The sequence below is a fragment of the Phasianus colchicus genome, chromosome Z, assembly GCF_987193195.1.
Source record: "Phasianus colchicus chromosome Z, bPhaCol1.hap1.1, whole genome shotgun sequence".
NCBI lineage: Eukaryota > Metazoa > Chordata > Aves > Galliformes > Phasianidae > Phasianus > Phasianus colchicus.
The window spans coordinates 33590086-33606766 of NC_143476.1; the positions used below are offsets into that span (position 1 = coordinate 33590086).

General features: G+C 39.2%; 1 protein-coding gene across 3 annotated transcripts in view; it reads right to left on the minus strand.

Moving 5' to 3' along the window:
• Positions 1-10233, minus strand: part of ATG10 (autophagy related 10) — an 80942-nt gene extending 70709 nt beyond the window's left edge. The window contains exons 1-3 of one of the 3 annotated variants that reach the window (XM_090130996.1): positions 9879-10233; positions 8636-8761; positions 3826-3942 (exon numbers count right to left, since the gene is read on the minus strand). In XM_090130996.1, coding sequence (XP_089987122.1) covers positions 3826-3942; positions 8636-8761 — 243 coding nt within the window. In that variant the 5' untranslated portion in view covers positions 9879-10233. Of the gene's footprint in view, positions 1-3825; positions 3943-8635; positions 8762-9647 lie in introns of all 3 variants that reach the window. The other 2 variants (XM_090130997.1, XM_090130998.1) reach the window with 2 other exon arrangements.
• Between the last annotated feature and the right edge of the window lie 6448 nt (positions 10234-16681).

A 16681-nucleotide genomic window follows, 5' to 3' on the forward strand; every position in this document is an offset into this window, starting at 1 on the left:
TACTAACGACAAATGAAAATAACTCAGTAAGACACGAACAGCAGTGATACAATACAGTAAATATATAGATCACAACAGAAATTCTGAAATTTGGAATTCTGAAATATGAATCTATCAATCAGCCAATGACAGTCATTCGCAAAAGAAATTAAAATTCTTATTTAGATATCATTTAGCTTTCAAATATATAAAAATATGATTTCAAAAATTTTCTAAGGAAAAGCTATGATAAATAATGACTACATAATCAATGAAGAACTTCTCAAGCTCTGCAAAGATCACCATTTAAGTTAAAGTTTACTCATCAGAATCTCTTTCAATAAAATACTGTGGCAATGCCAAGTACGTACAATGTTTATCTTTACAAAAATACAACAGTCTATTTAATAATAGACTGTTATTGGAACAGGACTTGCAGAGTCTACATTTGTGGGAAAACATACGCACTAGTTTCATAGAATCACAGAATGGTTTGGGACCTTTAAGATCATGTTGTTCCAACTCCACTATTATAGACAGAAACACCTCCCTCTGGACCAGGTTGCTCACAGCCCCGTGCAGCCTGGCCTTGAATGCTTCCAGGGAGCGGGAATCCATAACCTCACCAGGCAACCTGTTCTAGTGTCTCACCAGTCTCACAATAAAGAATTTCTTCCTAATATCTAGTCTAATCTATCCTCTTCCCATTTAAAACCACACCCCCATACCCTGTGACTACCTGCCTAGATAAAAAGTCCCTCTCCAGCTTTTCTGTAGGCCCCTTGCTATAAGGTCTCCTCAGAGCCTTCTCTTCCTCAGATTGAACAGCCCCAGCTCTCTCAGCCTGTCCTCATAAGGGAGGTGCCCCAGCCTTCTGACCATCTTCGTGGCTCTCCTCTGGATCCACTTCGTTTTTACTTGCCTGGGCCACATTAAGTAAAGATGAATCATCTTGGGCAGCAGATACATAAACTACTCCAGAAGTAATGCCTCCTATTTAATTTCATGGAAACTATAATCCATACGAAGAGCACAATAGCACTATTTCATAAAGCAAATTCTCAGCTACAAAAACAATATCTTTCAATCACAGTCACTACCATTAGCTATGAATTTTCACCAGCAACAAACAAGACCCTGCATGCTGTGCTCATAACAATCTGCACCAGCTTAGGTGACCCACTGTAACAGTCATCACCGCAGAAAAACACCACCCACCACCTCACTGTGCTCACATCCACTGTTTGGTCTCCATAAACATTCAAGCATCAGTGAATACCAAGCAGTGCCATTTTTTTCCCCATGGAGGAATTCAACAACACACCCTTGCTTCATACACACTTCCAAGTCAGATACCATTCTGTCAGACAGCCTCTCTGCTGCCATTTGTTGTCACACTGCATCAAAATGTAACAGAGTATCATTGGGAAGATTCAATCTCTAGTGCCATACCACCAATATCCACCTCTGATGTCATGGGTCAATATCCTAAAACAGAAGGCCCATTTAAAATACATGGTATCATTAATATATAAGTAAACAAAATTTAATTGTTAGTATTTTTCTTAAAACATGTTTAAAGAAGAGGAACAAAGACTGGAGGGTTATTGACCTTGTTTTTGTGAAACAAATGCATCACCTTGGTTTGATGGCAGTGGTTGAAATTCTTAGTGAGGTCTCAAGGTGTTCATCAAGTTTTTGATGACATTTTACTCTTCTTGTACGTCATCCTTGACGATTTTTCACACATGTGCATACTGCCAAAAAGCAGCAACATGAATAAGATGTGATTGTGAAGGATCTCTCTCTCTGGTAAGAGAGGGCTAATAGAAGTCTGGTGAAGAGACAGGGTCAGATTTTTAAATTAAATACCTGATTGCAATTCTACATATTCCATTTGAATATTTACAGGTCATGTACTTATATCAACTGAAAATGGTGTCACAAACATATATTAATGATCTTTTCAGCCGCTATTTTCAAATCCTTTTATCACAACAGAAAGCATGGCTGCATATTCTTTGCTGTTCAGAGCCCTATGTTTAGCCAATGTATCAACACGCAGGCAGTTATGTGCCATCACTTGAGTCAGCACCGTCCCCCCTGCGCCCTGCAGTCAGTCGATGCAGCAATAATAGTGCACTGATGTTCGGCTTTTGTGAGCAATGGTTGCACTGGGGCCACCCTGAGGGGAAGAGCTGCTGCCTTACAGCATGGGGCAGGGGCAGCCAAAGTGCTGACAGACCGGGCTGCCTGCAGCCCGCTGGCCGTGGGTTGGAGAGCCTGTTTCAGAGGGAGGCCTAAACAGCTTTAAAACACATCATTTTACCACATACTCTAAAGAAAACTTGATTCATTGTTAAAACAGCCACAATAATAAAGAGTAATTCTCAGTATAAACAACTAATCTCTTCTTACAAGCCAGGCCTAAAGTATATAAACACTGTTATAAAGACAGCTAAATAACAACCTCTGAAGCGCTGATATTTGGCTTCATTTTAAGAAACACTAACATTTCAAGGAAAACCTAAAATGCTTCAGCTGCCCTTGAGATGACCTATATAATCTGCCCATCAATTTGTACCCATGTAACAAACATAAGGCAATGACTCTAAAGATGATGATAATTCCAATTGGTATCAAATCTGGTGTACCGGCAGTGGGGTTGTAAAGCTTTCCAACCCTTTTTCAGCACATCCAAAGAGTTATCAACAATAGAACACGAGCAATTTGCAAATAAGACTTAGTCCTGCTCTTCAAGGTACTCTGAGGGACCAAGGTGCTCCTTTATCTTGGTACATGCACTGACTAGCCAAACAGAGCACAAAGATCAGAGTTCTACCTGACAGCAAAAGTCATCTTTCACCTGGCCAGACATCAGCTTTCAAATTTCTTAAAAAACAAACTCTTTGAAAGATCTATTCTTCTTTAAAATACAGTTGAAATCCATGAGCGAACTCAGAAAATCACAAGAAACAACTACCTAACAGATGGTATGATTGCTTAAGTGGCATTTCCTTCAGAAATCAGGCCAAAAGAATACTTATTTCAGACCCTGTACCACAGTCGCTGTGGGGAAAAAAGTAAAAAAAGTTGTGCTGGTGAAAAAGAAAAGGAATTGCTACAGGAAAAGGTAACTGGAAAATATACTGTATCAATCTATTCAACAGCTTGTAAAACAAGGAATCCATTATTTTCAGTCAATTATAATCCAAAATTTCTTTTCTTGTGTATGGTAACAACAAAACAAGTGAGTTTCCACTGTTTCTATCATGATTAGTCAATAATCTGTAAGTCCAATGTCAAACAAGCAAATCATTATTTAAAACAATTCGCTCTCTGTTTAATGAGCAAAATTCATTTTCTAGAAGAAAGAAGTTTACTTCCCTTCAAGAAGGCATAATCTATTTTCTTTCTCACCACTAGTTTAAAAAAAATTGCTCAATATTTTTAAGAATTAGTAAGAAGTAACAGTAGAAAATAAACATATAGTGAGCATAAAATTTCTATACAATACTTACTTACTTTAAAGAAAATTCTTCAAAGAAAAATACACTTCAATTGAGTATTCAGTTCAAAAAAAAAATTAAGTTTTTTAATGTTAGTGCAAATCAATGTGCAGAAAAATATTACCCTTCCATGACAAAAACACATAGATAGATCTTTTCCATTTTCTCCCAAATTTCACCTCCAAATTAACAACACACATCAACAAGAAGCACTGCATGAAAAATAACTAAAAGCCATCGACAACTGAAGATCTGGAAGGACTTAATGCTATGTTCTTTTTTAAAATCCTGTTCATGTTTTCTTTTATAAACACAGAAGTTTAAAATAAGTACTTACTTCAACATGTGTAAGCAGCATTTGTTCAATGTTATCGTTTTTCTTCTTGAGATCTGGTGAGATGCTTTTATTTGTTACCTGGAAATGTGTTTTACTGAGATAACCATCACCAAAGTCCTGCATTCAGAACACAAAAAAAAATCTGTAACCAAAATGCTAAGTGCTATCACTGTTACAGAAAATAAAGCACGATGTATAAGCAGAAGCTCCAAGACTTTTTTACAAAAACCAATGATTGTGCTGCTTCTCAGAATCTTCTGACTGGTAGTTTATTCTGTTCTCAGTGCTAAAAGAAATCAAAGACCCTGAACATGAAAATGAAACTTCATCCAGGATGACTGCCAAAGAATCAGAAGACAGTGCACTAAGGTTTTGAAGAGACAAACAGCCACTAATAACTTGCAATGCATTCATACCAGTACAAACTTCCAAATTTTTAGTAGTTTGTTTTATTTTAGATCTGTTTACATTCCAACATTCATAAAATAAACAAAACAAAACCTAACAACCTTTAGAATTTGCATGTCCCTTCTCTTGATCGCTTCTGAAGGTCAAATGTGAGAGAAAACAGCAAGGCTTTACTTTCTCCCAGTTCCCTTTTTACCATTCTGCTTCCCAAACTACCTGGCCCACTGTTGTAGAAGGCCCTTCTGCCATATCAGAGTTGCAGTAGAAGCTCTAAACAGCCTTCCCTCTTTATTAACTATCTGCACACATATAAAAAATTATTTTTTCAATTCAAAGAATAGAAAAAAAAACATACCACGAAAATACCCTCTGAAAGAAAGAAAGAGCATATGCAACACAAAGAACAGTAGTTGCATGTTAAGAAAGTATTTTTCAAAAGAAACAAATAAATTGAGCTTTTATTAGCTGTTTCATTACATTTTATTTTAGACAAATACAGAAAGCACATGTGCAACATCTGATGAAAAAGAATTCTATTCAAAGCAGTCTCTCTACCGAATTCATTAATGTAGCATTAGATTGCTCAACAAGGCCGCAAATTTAACCATAATAGGACTCTCTGGTTAATCTATTATTTCTGACACAGTTTGTTTCATGTATTTTGACCTTTAAATCAATGTATGTTTTATTCTGATAAATCAGTTCTCTCCTCCCAGTGACACTGCAGAATATATACACCTCCAACACATTATATCTATATGCGCACTGTGTTCTTATCAAGTTTCACACCTTGAATAAAATACTAATGCCTTTACATGTATTTTTGCCTGTGAATTTTTAAGTACAAATGCTATGAGCAGTTATCTCACTCATCAACAGGACAAATCTGCCAAACTTTGCTGGATATCTTGGTTGTACAACCAACTGCATCCTGCGCTCAGAAGAACCAAGCATGTGGAGGACAACAGAGATGGAAAAACTGATGCACATCCTGGTGACATAAAAACTACTCCGTTCATTCTCAGCAGTCTCTCAAGTCTCTCCTTGTGGAGTTTTGTGCAAGTATCAGTAGAAATAAAGCTGCCTACATTAGTATTTATTGCCCTAAGAGCAGCAAAGAAAGTACTATAACCACACACAGAGGCGGAATGCCCCAAGGCACAATGATCTTTGCCAGAGAAGATCGGGATACAACTTTCATCTCCTTGAACCAGTTTTTCCAGTGAGGGGAAAGAAGGAGCCAAAGCTATACAGCCTTTGCGATCCATGGAATTTGAATGCCACGAAAAATGTCTACAGATGGCAGGAAACATGGAACTAGAAACCTCTGTGCTCGACAGCTGTACATCAGAAGTCAGTGAAGCAGTGGCTGGAAAGAGGAGCATCCTCCCTGCTGCACCCTGTAGACTCCTGCCCCTGCAAACAAATCAATACTGCAGCAAGGATTTTGATCTTTATGAATGTGGAAAAGGAGTACTTTCTACTCCAGCTGTCTTGTAAGTATCATAAACAAACATGAACTGAAACAGACTTTGATACAGTTACCCAGATTAACCTAACTGATATGAAACAAACTTAAAACAGAAATGAAATGATGGGACAGCTACCACAGACAAGTCCTAACTATCCATCTCTGGTAACTATTTCTATTCACATTTTAACTCCATCAGTCCCTACAACTGAGGTGCTCTTAGCTTTTTATTTTTTATAGCTTTCTTTTGAAAGAAAAAAAAAAAAGGATTATAAAAACAACATGGTTTAGAACATTCTACTTTCTGCTGGGGGTCACGTGAGCTCATGCCACAGGAGTCAGCCTGTCAAAAACAATGAGTATTTCATCATCTAAGCTTAATCTCTATCAAAAACATAGGAGACTAAGAGCAAGTCTGTGTGGTATTATTGCCATCAACGGGTCTATTCATGCAAGTATGGAATGAGGAATGGGGTCTGAGCACATTACATTGACAAAACCGAGTGCTTCAAACTTCCTGTATAACAAATACTGTTAAAAAAAGGCAAAAAGACAATGAGAAATCTTTTTAACGAAAGGCTTCCCTCAGAGATTATATAGTATACATGGAGCATCTCAACAGCCAGGTTTTTGCTACGTTCTGAAATCACGAAGTCATCAACTTGGCCAATTAAAAAAAAACTTGTATATATACATGAGAACACAAATCCCTCATTTTGTTATTTCCAGCAAAGATTCATATTTCACAAAAGTTCAAAGTTTGACCTGCATGTTGAATTCCCAATAGAGGCTCATAGCATCTTTCTTTGTTGAATAAATCCCTCATAAATTCGACTGAAATCTGAAGTTTCAAATGGCTGCCTACAAGAAAGAGTGCACTGTAAAACTTGGCTAATATTTGCACTGTTTTAAAAACTTCTTAAGTGAATGCATTTAAGGCCAAGATCTGAAATTGTTTAATCCATGATGAAAGGGTTACAAATGGTAACCCTTCCACTCGAGTACAACAATTTAAATAGAAATGATACCACACGTGTTCTTGGACTTCCTGCATTTCAAAACAGTTTAAGCAAGATTTCTCTCCCCAGAATTACTGAAAGAATGAAAAATCAGACATTAAAGCAAAAGACTACCAGTCCACACACAAAAAAAGAAAAAAAAAAAAAAAAGAGAGAAATTCTGCACAGCAAAGAGAAGAAATAGAGATAACAATGAGCATCTCAAACCCTCCATTACTGAATATCTGTCAGAGAAGCAAGAGAACGTAAGAAAATCTACGCTGTCCAACAAGCAAAAGAAAAAAGTAATTGAAAGAGACACCCTAATACAGTATGAATCTAATACTAGATGAAAAACATTAGAAGCACTCAAAGCAGAAAAATCAAGTGTTCAAAACATTTCTATTGTTACCAGGCATCAAATACAACTGATGCAGCCAAGGGCTGCAAGCAGCAGTTAGACAGGACATTAGCATGAAGCGGCATTGACTCCGTATTTCTAACCAGCACACAAGAACTGCTGATGTTCCTTATGTCTCTGAACGCTATGAAAGTTCCAGAGAACTTGGGAGAAGGCCAGAATGTATCCAGGTATCCCTAAAAGTATATACCAGACAACATACATAGCTATACACTTGTTACCTGGACACTATCCCAAGCAAAGACTTCAAATGGAATTCAATAAATAAAGGAAACTATTCCCTTATTTCTGATTATTTTTCTTAAACAAAAGAAAAGTCATGCAAGTATATGCCCATATTTCCCTATGTTAACCACTGATTTCAAAAGCAGAAATGAACAGAAGTAATCTAATCCCAAACTAATCTGACACACACTGAAGGATGAAAAAAAACAATCACAAACACAACTTAAAAAATGGGAATCATCATAAAAGAAGTGATTCTAATGGGGTCCTGTGGGATCAGTCTTAGCCCCGTGCTATTTAGAATTTTGATTAATGACCTAGAAACAATATGTAGTTATTTTTCATGAAGCTTGAAGATAACGGGGAAGCAGAAAATAATGAGGACTGACCAAATACTGACCAGTAATAGATTATTTCAGATGCTGTATGCAAATAATTAATTGTTTTTAAATATAAAATACAGTCACACATCTAGAACAAAGACAGCAAGTTGAAGGATTAGATCCTAAGGCACAAAATCTGCATAGATTTATGGATAATTAGCTGAACAGGAAAATCCTATGTGCTATTTTAGTTTAAAGGGCTAAAGTCACTTAGGAAGGTTTGAACTTCACAGTGATGCAACATCCATCCACTAGTTCTGACTAGTGGATCTAGTTCTTCATCTTCTGGATGAAGAAGAAAGGATGCTGCTATACTGGAAAGGACTTGAGGTTCCACGGGAATACCGGAAAAATGCCAAACAGTCAAGGGGGTCAACTTATTTTATTTAGCCCAGACAAGATTAAGGGATGAATTGACCTGAATCCATAAGTACCAGAATAGGAAGAATTCTGACAAAAGAGAAGCCCTCAGCTTCGCAGAAAAGGAATAAGTTCAAGTGGCTGAAAGTCTAAACTAGGTAGTTAAGATTAAAAGTAATATTTTCTTCAAATTTCAAGCATGGCCTTGTAATTGTTTTGCCATCCTTGGGAATTCTGAAAGTAAAGATAGGAAAATGCCTTAAAAGGCATCAAAACAGACATCATCTGAGATTATTCTATGTCTTTGTTATGTAAGGCCCAGCAGTTGTTTCTAGATTCATTAACTGTATTCAATAAATGCCTTAGTCTAAATGCTTAGATGAACCACTTCTGTGCTCTCTTGCTCACAGACAAGCTGTGAAAAAAACGTCATTTATTTCACGCAATATAAACAATCCTAAAGGATCTTATAGCTCCTAGCATTTGCAAACTACTAAGAGAGGCCAGCAAGCTATCTAAAAATGAACACTTTGATTATTTTTACCTTGGTGGTTCTCCACTCCCAGCCATCCCCTATTTGCTGTGAATGTTTAACAAATTCTTCACAGTACTGCTTGAATCTTTTTTCTTCCAAAAAAAAGACCTCTTCAACAGCCATGCTACAGGACATCTGCAGAGCAAACTAAATGTTAGTAATGACAGACAAACACTAAAAATAACATGTACTGATTTATAGCAACTGAATAGCAAAAGAACAAAGCAGTGGAGAATGCTTTGTTTCTATTAGACAAAGAATTATTTCAAGTGCAACACTTTAGAGAATCACAAAATGGATGAGGTCAGAAGGCATCTCTGGGGATCGTCCAGTCCAAATCTTAAGCCCAAAGCTGCATCGGCTGCAGAAGGTTGCCCAGGATCATTTCCAGATGGGGTATGACTGTCTCCAAGGAAGATGTCACAACCTCTGTTCCACTATTCAATTACTACTGAAATGACTTTTTTTTTTTAATGTCTAAATAACAAGAAATGTATATATGTATCAGCTTGTGTTTACTGCCTTTCACTGAACAGTACCAGGAATACACTGGCTCCAACTTATTCATACCTTCCTATCTGGTATTTACATACACACATTGGTAAGATCCTCTCCAGGCTGAAGAGTCCCACCCCTCCCGTGTCTGACACCACACCCTGAGCCATCACGGCCTTCCTTGTACCGGGGAAAGCAGGAGTAGAGAGATGTGGTAAGGGCAAATGCCTCCTCAGCATTATGGACCAGTGTGTGTCCAAAGCCTGAACTCACTCGTGGGCTTATTTCACCAGGCCTAGCACCTTCTCCACGGGGAGCCAAATGGCAGAAGGTTAACCTGTGTGGTGGCTGCCGCCGCTCAGCCCAGCTGATCACCACAAACCTGACGGCCCAGGCATGGCTTCAGGGTGCGGCAGTGTGAGACAGGCACCTTCCCTGCCCTTACACCCTTACCCCCGGCTCTCGCAGGGAACAGGGTACTCTGACAAGCCTGCCAGCGTCTCTTTCTGCTGCCAGAACCACGCACCCTGTGCAATCCAGCTGCGGGCACCAGGCAGGACCGAGCTGTGCAGACGTACACGCAGGCAGGTCACACCTCCAGTACGTAGGGAGAAGTGCCTCGCGCCGCGCTCGCCGCGCTGCAGGCTGCGGTCGCAGCCACACCGTCACCCTGCCCGCCTGGGCAACGACACCTGGCACTTGAAACTGCCTGATTTCCTGTGGCAGGCCGCCCGAGCCCCCAAGCAGCACAAGTTACCTGGATGCGAAGAGACAGGAAATTTGGAAACGGGCTCGACCAACGTGCCCGCGGTTCCCAAATTTCCCAATCCGGATGAGGCGCTGCCCGCCCGCCCCAGCGCAGGCAATGAGCTGGGCGCTGCGTTTTAGCGAGCGGGCGGGCAGCAGCCACCCCGCGGCCCCACGGCCGCTAAGAGAAACGGACGGGAGGCCTGCGCGGTCGAAGGCAGGCTCGGGACGGGCCGCCTCCCCTCGGGGACGAGCCGCAGACCGATGGCGGCGGAGCGCCGGACGGCTCCCGGGCGGGGGGTGGTGCGGGGTGAGAGGAAACCACGCCCTCCCGCGCCTCGCCTCGCCGCGCCCCCCGCCCCCTTCGGCGCACTGCTCATGCGCACTCGTGGCGGCGGACACCGCTCCGCCCCAGGGAAGCGCCGTGTCTCGGGGGGGGGGGGGCGACGCGCATGCGCGGTGGGAGGAGGCTGCTGTGCTCAGAGGGCGCGGTGGTGGTGGTGGTTCTCAGCGGGGGTTGTGGTATTTCTCGACGGGTTAAATTTGTAACGCAGTACTCCCTGATATGGTGTAAGGAGTGACAGCTTTAAAGAGGAAGGAGAAATTTCGGTTTCCCTCCTCAGGCCCTGATTGCCATAGCTGGCAGAAGACAGAGGTGAAGCACTGTGCCCGTGTCATCCTCCAGCCCTTTGCACTGTGGTGTTTGTCGTCTGGGGGATGTAGCGGCGTCTGTGTGCGCATCACAGACTTAAGTACACTAGGATCACAGAATCATTTGAGTTGGGAGAGACCTTTAAAGGCTATCCAGTCTAACTCCTCTGCAACAAACAGAGACACCTACAGCAGGTGCCCAGACTGACCCTGAGTGTCTCCAGAGATGGAGCACCCACCACCTCTCTGGGCAACATGTGCCTGTGCTTCTCCACTCTTACTGTAAAAAACTTCTTCCTTATATCCTGTCTAAATTTCCCCTCTTTTAGTTTGAAACCATTTCCCTTTGTCCTGTTGCCATAGACCTTGCTAAAGACTCCGTCTCCTTCTTTCTTACAAATCCCCCTTAAAATACTGAAGCACCACTTTCATGTCTCACCAGAGCCTCCTTTTCTCCAGGGATACACTGCAAGTCCCTGGAAGGCTTTCCCTTCCTCTAGCTCCTCTCTCTGCCCCCTTCTCCCACTGCCCAAACAAGAAGAGTTGTTGGAACTAGACAAATATAGTTCAGGCTGGACTTCAGCCAGAAGCTCAACAATGCCAGTTTTATTTGAATGTTTCTAATTAATTTTCGAGACTTGGGTTCTGTTCCTGCAATATAAATATATAACAATATATTATGACTTTCATCTAGTAAAAACAAGTAGGAGAGGAACATGAAATTAAAGTAGCCAGGTCACCTGAGCATCATCTTACAACCGACGTTAAGAGAAAAGTCATGCAAAATGATTATGTAGCTTACTGGAGTGGAACAGAACAGTTGGAAGTGACCTACGGTGAACATCGAGATGAACTGCCTGGCTACTTGAGGGCTAAAAGAAAGCTAAAACATGTTGCTGAAGGCATTATCCCAGTGTCTGTTAAACACTGACAGTTGTGGGGCATCTCTTAGGAACCTTGTTTGAGCACGCTCACGATACAGAAATGTTTCCTTATGTCCAGTCTGTAGCTCTTAAATTGCTTTTGGTTATGAGTATTTGCTAAGCGCACAAAGCAACTAGCATTTGTCTAGCATTTGCTAGACAGATAATGTGCATCTAATGTGTTAAATATGTATCTATCTTGCTAGATAAATGCTTCAAGAATTATTTTTAAGCTCATGAGTCTGTTAGACCAAACATTTTTTGGAAGTAAGGTCTTATCCAGTGTGACTAGACTACCCAAACAATACTAATTACAGAATTCACAATATTTTGATACACTTAAGTAGAACATGATTTTGACTTTGCCAGTGTATCTGTAAACTACTGAGTTCTGTGACTGCTGTAGAAGAAGTAAGCAAATCTGACCCATCATGTTTGAAGTCCATGCTATTCAGTGCAGAGCTCGGTATCCATAGGTTGCTTTGCTATAGCTGACTGTAAGGTGACATTTTTAATCTGCACAGTTCCTAATTTGCCTGTAATCCACAGAGTATGGAAATTTCACAAGGAAGGGCCAAAGCTTTTTGTTGGAATTTTCTGAGGTAAACCATTTTTCTTTATTCTTAAAAATTCCATTTTCTAGTTTTTGGCTGTTAGCAGCCTAGTTCTTCAAATATACACCATGATTCATATTTAAATATAATTTTCACAGTTCTTCCTGAAAAATGTAACGTTCCATGTAAATCCATAATTTTCAACATTAGGTACATAAGAGAAAAGATTTGTTTCACTCAATTATTCTGAAGAATAATTGTGCATATTGTGCAGTGTGCTTTGAACAGGTTACTGTGCCTCCACAGATTATTATTTTGACTGCATATATTAATTTAGAAAGCAGTTGTATGGCATGGGTGATGCCATTAAAAGTACAAGATGTGATGTTATAGTCATTACTTAATCATTATAGGAATTAATTATTTATGTTGTTATTGACTGTTTCCTTTAAATGTTGGTGTTTGGAAATTTGGTACACAAACACCACATTGTCACCCAGCCTTGATTTCTGAAGGGAGATTTTATGTTGCGGAATATATTCTGTAAGCCATTTTTGCTAACAGAAAATGTCTGTGTTATTGAAAAAATGTCACGTAATGTGCATTGCCTTGGAAGCTACAGCTCCTGATTTCTAATTTTAGCTTTGTTACTGTCTCTTTGCATTTTCTCAGGCAAGAATCATAGGTTTAAGACATAGTGCATTTAAAAAGTGGCTGCTGGGGCCTCAGATTTTGCATTGAATTTAGCAGAGGATCTGCTATGGCTAGCAGATTCCAGAAAACTAAGCTGCAGTTTCTGTAATTTTGGATCCATTCACATAAACTAAAATTTGTGTAAACTAATTTTCAAATACAGACCCTTCAAAAATCAAGGACAGCCAGTAATTAGATACTCAGTTGTCGTCATTTCTAAAGACTATAGGCTTTAGTCGTGCTTAAGTTTAAGTATCTCAAACAGGCTCTTTTATCTATGGGCCTTAAATTGAACATAAACACTGTTAAGTAATTATATATTGTTAGAAGTAAGCACAAACAGTGGGACAAAGAGCGTCCCCTTTCAATGCTTGTCAACTTCCTCATGACAATCATAATTAACTCTTGAGATTATAGAAGTTAAAAATTTAGAACACTTAAGTTTGAGAAACTGTTAGCATCTGCACACACAAAAAAAAGCAATATTAGTGAAATAGTATATTATCTCAAAGTAGACAGGATATTGCAGAGAGTGGATTCTAATCCTGATTATGGTATAGACAAATTAAGGCTAGTAATTTCATTTTCCTATGTCCATTTGTCTTTTTCTCCTTCTTCAAAGTAGATCAGTAGATCACAGAATATTCTTAGAGTGCCAAGGACCAGTCAGGTAATTTCAGAAAATGGTAGCGAGTGCCTTTTTATCAAAGGATTTGTCATAGTTCTAAAACTACTTGTCAGCAGGCCCCCAAATATAATTGTAGAGTCATAGAATGGGTTGGGTTGGAAGGGGCCTCAAAGATTATGCAGTTCAACACCCTACCCCCCAAAACCACCAGGTCAGGTGCTCAGGGCCCCATCCAAAGTGACCTTGAATACCTCCAGGGATGGGGCACCCACAGCCTCACTGGCAGCCTGTGCCAGTACCTCACCACCCTCTCAGTGAAAATTTTCCCCAGACATCAAATCTAAATCTTCCCTCTTTTAGTTTACAACCTTTCTCCTATGTACTACCACTGTCTACCCATGTAAAAAATTGATTTCCCTCCTGTTTATAAGCTCCCTTTACTTATTGCCACTACCAGCTCTCCCCTGGTCCTTCTCTTCTCTGGGCTGAACAAACCCAGCTCTCTCAGCCTGAACATGAAGGTTTCTGTCCCTTCCTTTCCTTCTCCTGCCTGTATTGTGAATAATTTCCCCATTTTCCTATCTCATCTCTGCCATACAAAAGCATTAGTAGTATTGTCCCTTGTGTCACTACTTAGATATAGATAAAGAGAGGTACAGGTCATCAGGTGATTTTTTACTCTAAATACACAAATATATATATTTACAAAATCATCAAACACTGATCATTTTTGAGAGAAAAATACAGTAATCCAACCAACTTTGTTGGTTGGATTTTAGAACTAAACTGAATGAAGATCATGGCGAATAGTCTTTCATCACCTAGAAGGGTGATCTCTGAAAGGTTTTTTTCATTTCTTCTTTCTTGTCTTTGGTTCCAGGGAAGATAACTTCATTCAGAACTCACTGATCAGTCAGGAAACTCAGGCAATACTTTGCTAATAATGCTCTTCAAAGAACAGAGGCAACATTGCATCTCTAGAATTGATAGAATTAACATGATTTACTTTCAATTTTGTAAATCCTTCTTAGTTTGATTCAGATCTTGAGCAATTCAGAGTAATTCTAATGCTATTTCTTCCACTTCGGTTTTTGATTACTCTTGATTTCCAGTGGTGAGCAGCGTACCTGGGTTGCAGAGTTGTACTACAAAGGAATATTGTTAGCTAAGCCAAATAAGAAAGGATGGATTAGCCAAAGCAAAATGGTTTTGAAAACCTCATGAGGCTATTTGACAGCATGTTCAAAAGCAAAATGTCATTTGTATTATAACACATCCTGTCTTCATTTGCTCTAGTGGTATGGTTGCAGGAGCAAATGTACCTCATTTGCAGTTAAGAAGGATTACATAGGCAACATCTGCAAAAGTGAAATGTGGAACTTTGTTCCAGTTGAAACTGGTACTAGCAAACATCAAGCATGTCTGATCACTTAATTTAAATCTCTTAATTGTCTACTAGATTAATTGACCTAATAAAGATTCTGCACGAATAATACATAATAAGAATTAAAAATATGTTCTTCTGCATTTTTCTGCTTTGTTTGTTTAGGAGACTTCATAGATGAAATTCCCCTGATAGAGATTGTTAGTTGAAGAGGTACTCTTTCAAAATTGTTAATGGACATACAGACCTTTCTTTTCAATAATAACTGCAGTATTCTTACGAAGTAGAAGAGTTGTGTTATTTTCCTTTTGTTGGTAGAAAAAGAGGAATTAACTTGGTGAAGGCTGTGGAACTCATTGTTTTGGTGAAAGGAGCTAAGTTTTGTAAACTGAAGTCTGCCTTCAGTTTACTTGCCTTCTTGGTACTGTGACTGTTCAGAGAGAAAGTTCAAAAGGAAACAGACGGAGAGGTGTACAAACAGCATACATTTTTCATGGATATTTTTCTTCTGCTCCTGCAGCTATGAACTGGCACTGAAGAAAGTACTTGTACAGTGCAGCAATTCTTCTATTGTTCGGGCTTTAACAATTGCTCTACTTTTATCTATTTCTTTTAATGTAAGAGTTTAATCTTTCAGGATTCAGATTTTTTCCTGATGTGTTTTGTCTTCACTTTTTTGTTACTGTTAGTTATGTTGCATTCTTTTTGTTTGTTTGTTTTTCCTATTAGACCAATTTGAGACAGGCTGCATATGAAATTATTGTGTCATTAATATGGAACATAATAGCAAATGAAGGCCTCAAAAAGCGATGCTCCTAAGCAGTGGGACTTTGAAAATAGTGAGGAGAACTAATTGATACAGAAAGGCAAATTTTTAAATCAACTTACATATTCGTGGTCAAAACAATATTAAAATATCTGCAGACAGTGGGGCAGAGGTCATTATAGTGGAGGATTATATGAATATGCAGTAAAAAAATACTGTTAGAATCTATAGCAAATATATATTTATATATTCAAAAAATTAACATGTTACCATCTGTCTCTCATGTGTCATTAAGCCGGCAAAGCTATGCTACCACCGTCACGTTTGCTGAAACCAGCAAATCAGAAATCATTTCTGAGTACAATATCTGAAATATTTTTGTTCAGGATGCTAACTAGATCAGAGCTAAAATTCATTCTGTACGTGTAAGTTAAATAAAACCTAGTGTAAAGCTCCAGAATAAATTATTCCAGGAATGTGGTTGGTTTGGTATAGCTTTGAAGGTCCAGCTCATAATGAACACTGAAGTGAGTCAAAACTGACAGATACCGGTGTTATGGAATGAGCATTTTATTCTCACTTCCTGCTGCAATCCAAAATTATATAAGGTAACTTGCAAAGCTATGTTTTGAGAATATTTTCTTCAGATGATAGGTACAAAGGTCAAGAGGGAAGCTTTCTGGATAGAAAATGACAGGCAAGAGCAGAGCAATTATCATCTACCTCATATAGAGAAAAGATTCTGACTTAACGAGAAGACTCTGAGCTTAACAAGGAGGTTTATTGCAAAAGTTAAGAACTCCGTTATTTAAGGAAGCTGAATGAATTGAAATATGAGAGAATTTCTTCATGAATTAAGAATGAGTTTTTATATATTTTTAAGCACTTCTTTCTGACCTATCTGTGTAATATGCTGCTGATAAAGAACCATCTTATTGGAAGGGACACCATCTGATCATCTTGTCTGTCATGGCAAATTCTTGGCTGTAAATTTCTGACGCCCTCATCCAGGGAGGTTTGTATCAGTAATTTTTTTGTACTGCATTCATAACAAATCCTGTAGGTGTACCAACAGGAACGTACTCCAAGTAGTGCCTGTGACACAAATTACACAATGAATCAGGGCATTAGCCTTACCTGCACTGACAGTACAGCTAAGTGAAAGAAAACAGAGGAGGCATGAAGCCACCTTTCCTCATTCCAGGCAGCTGTTC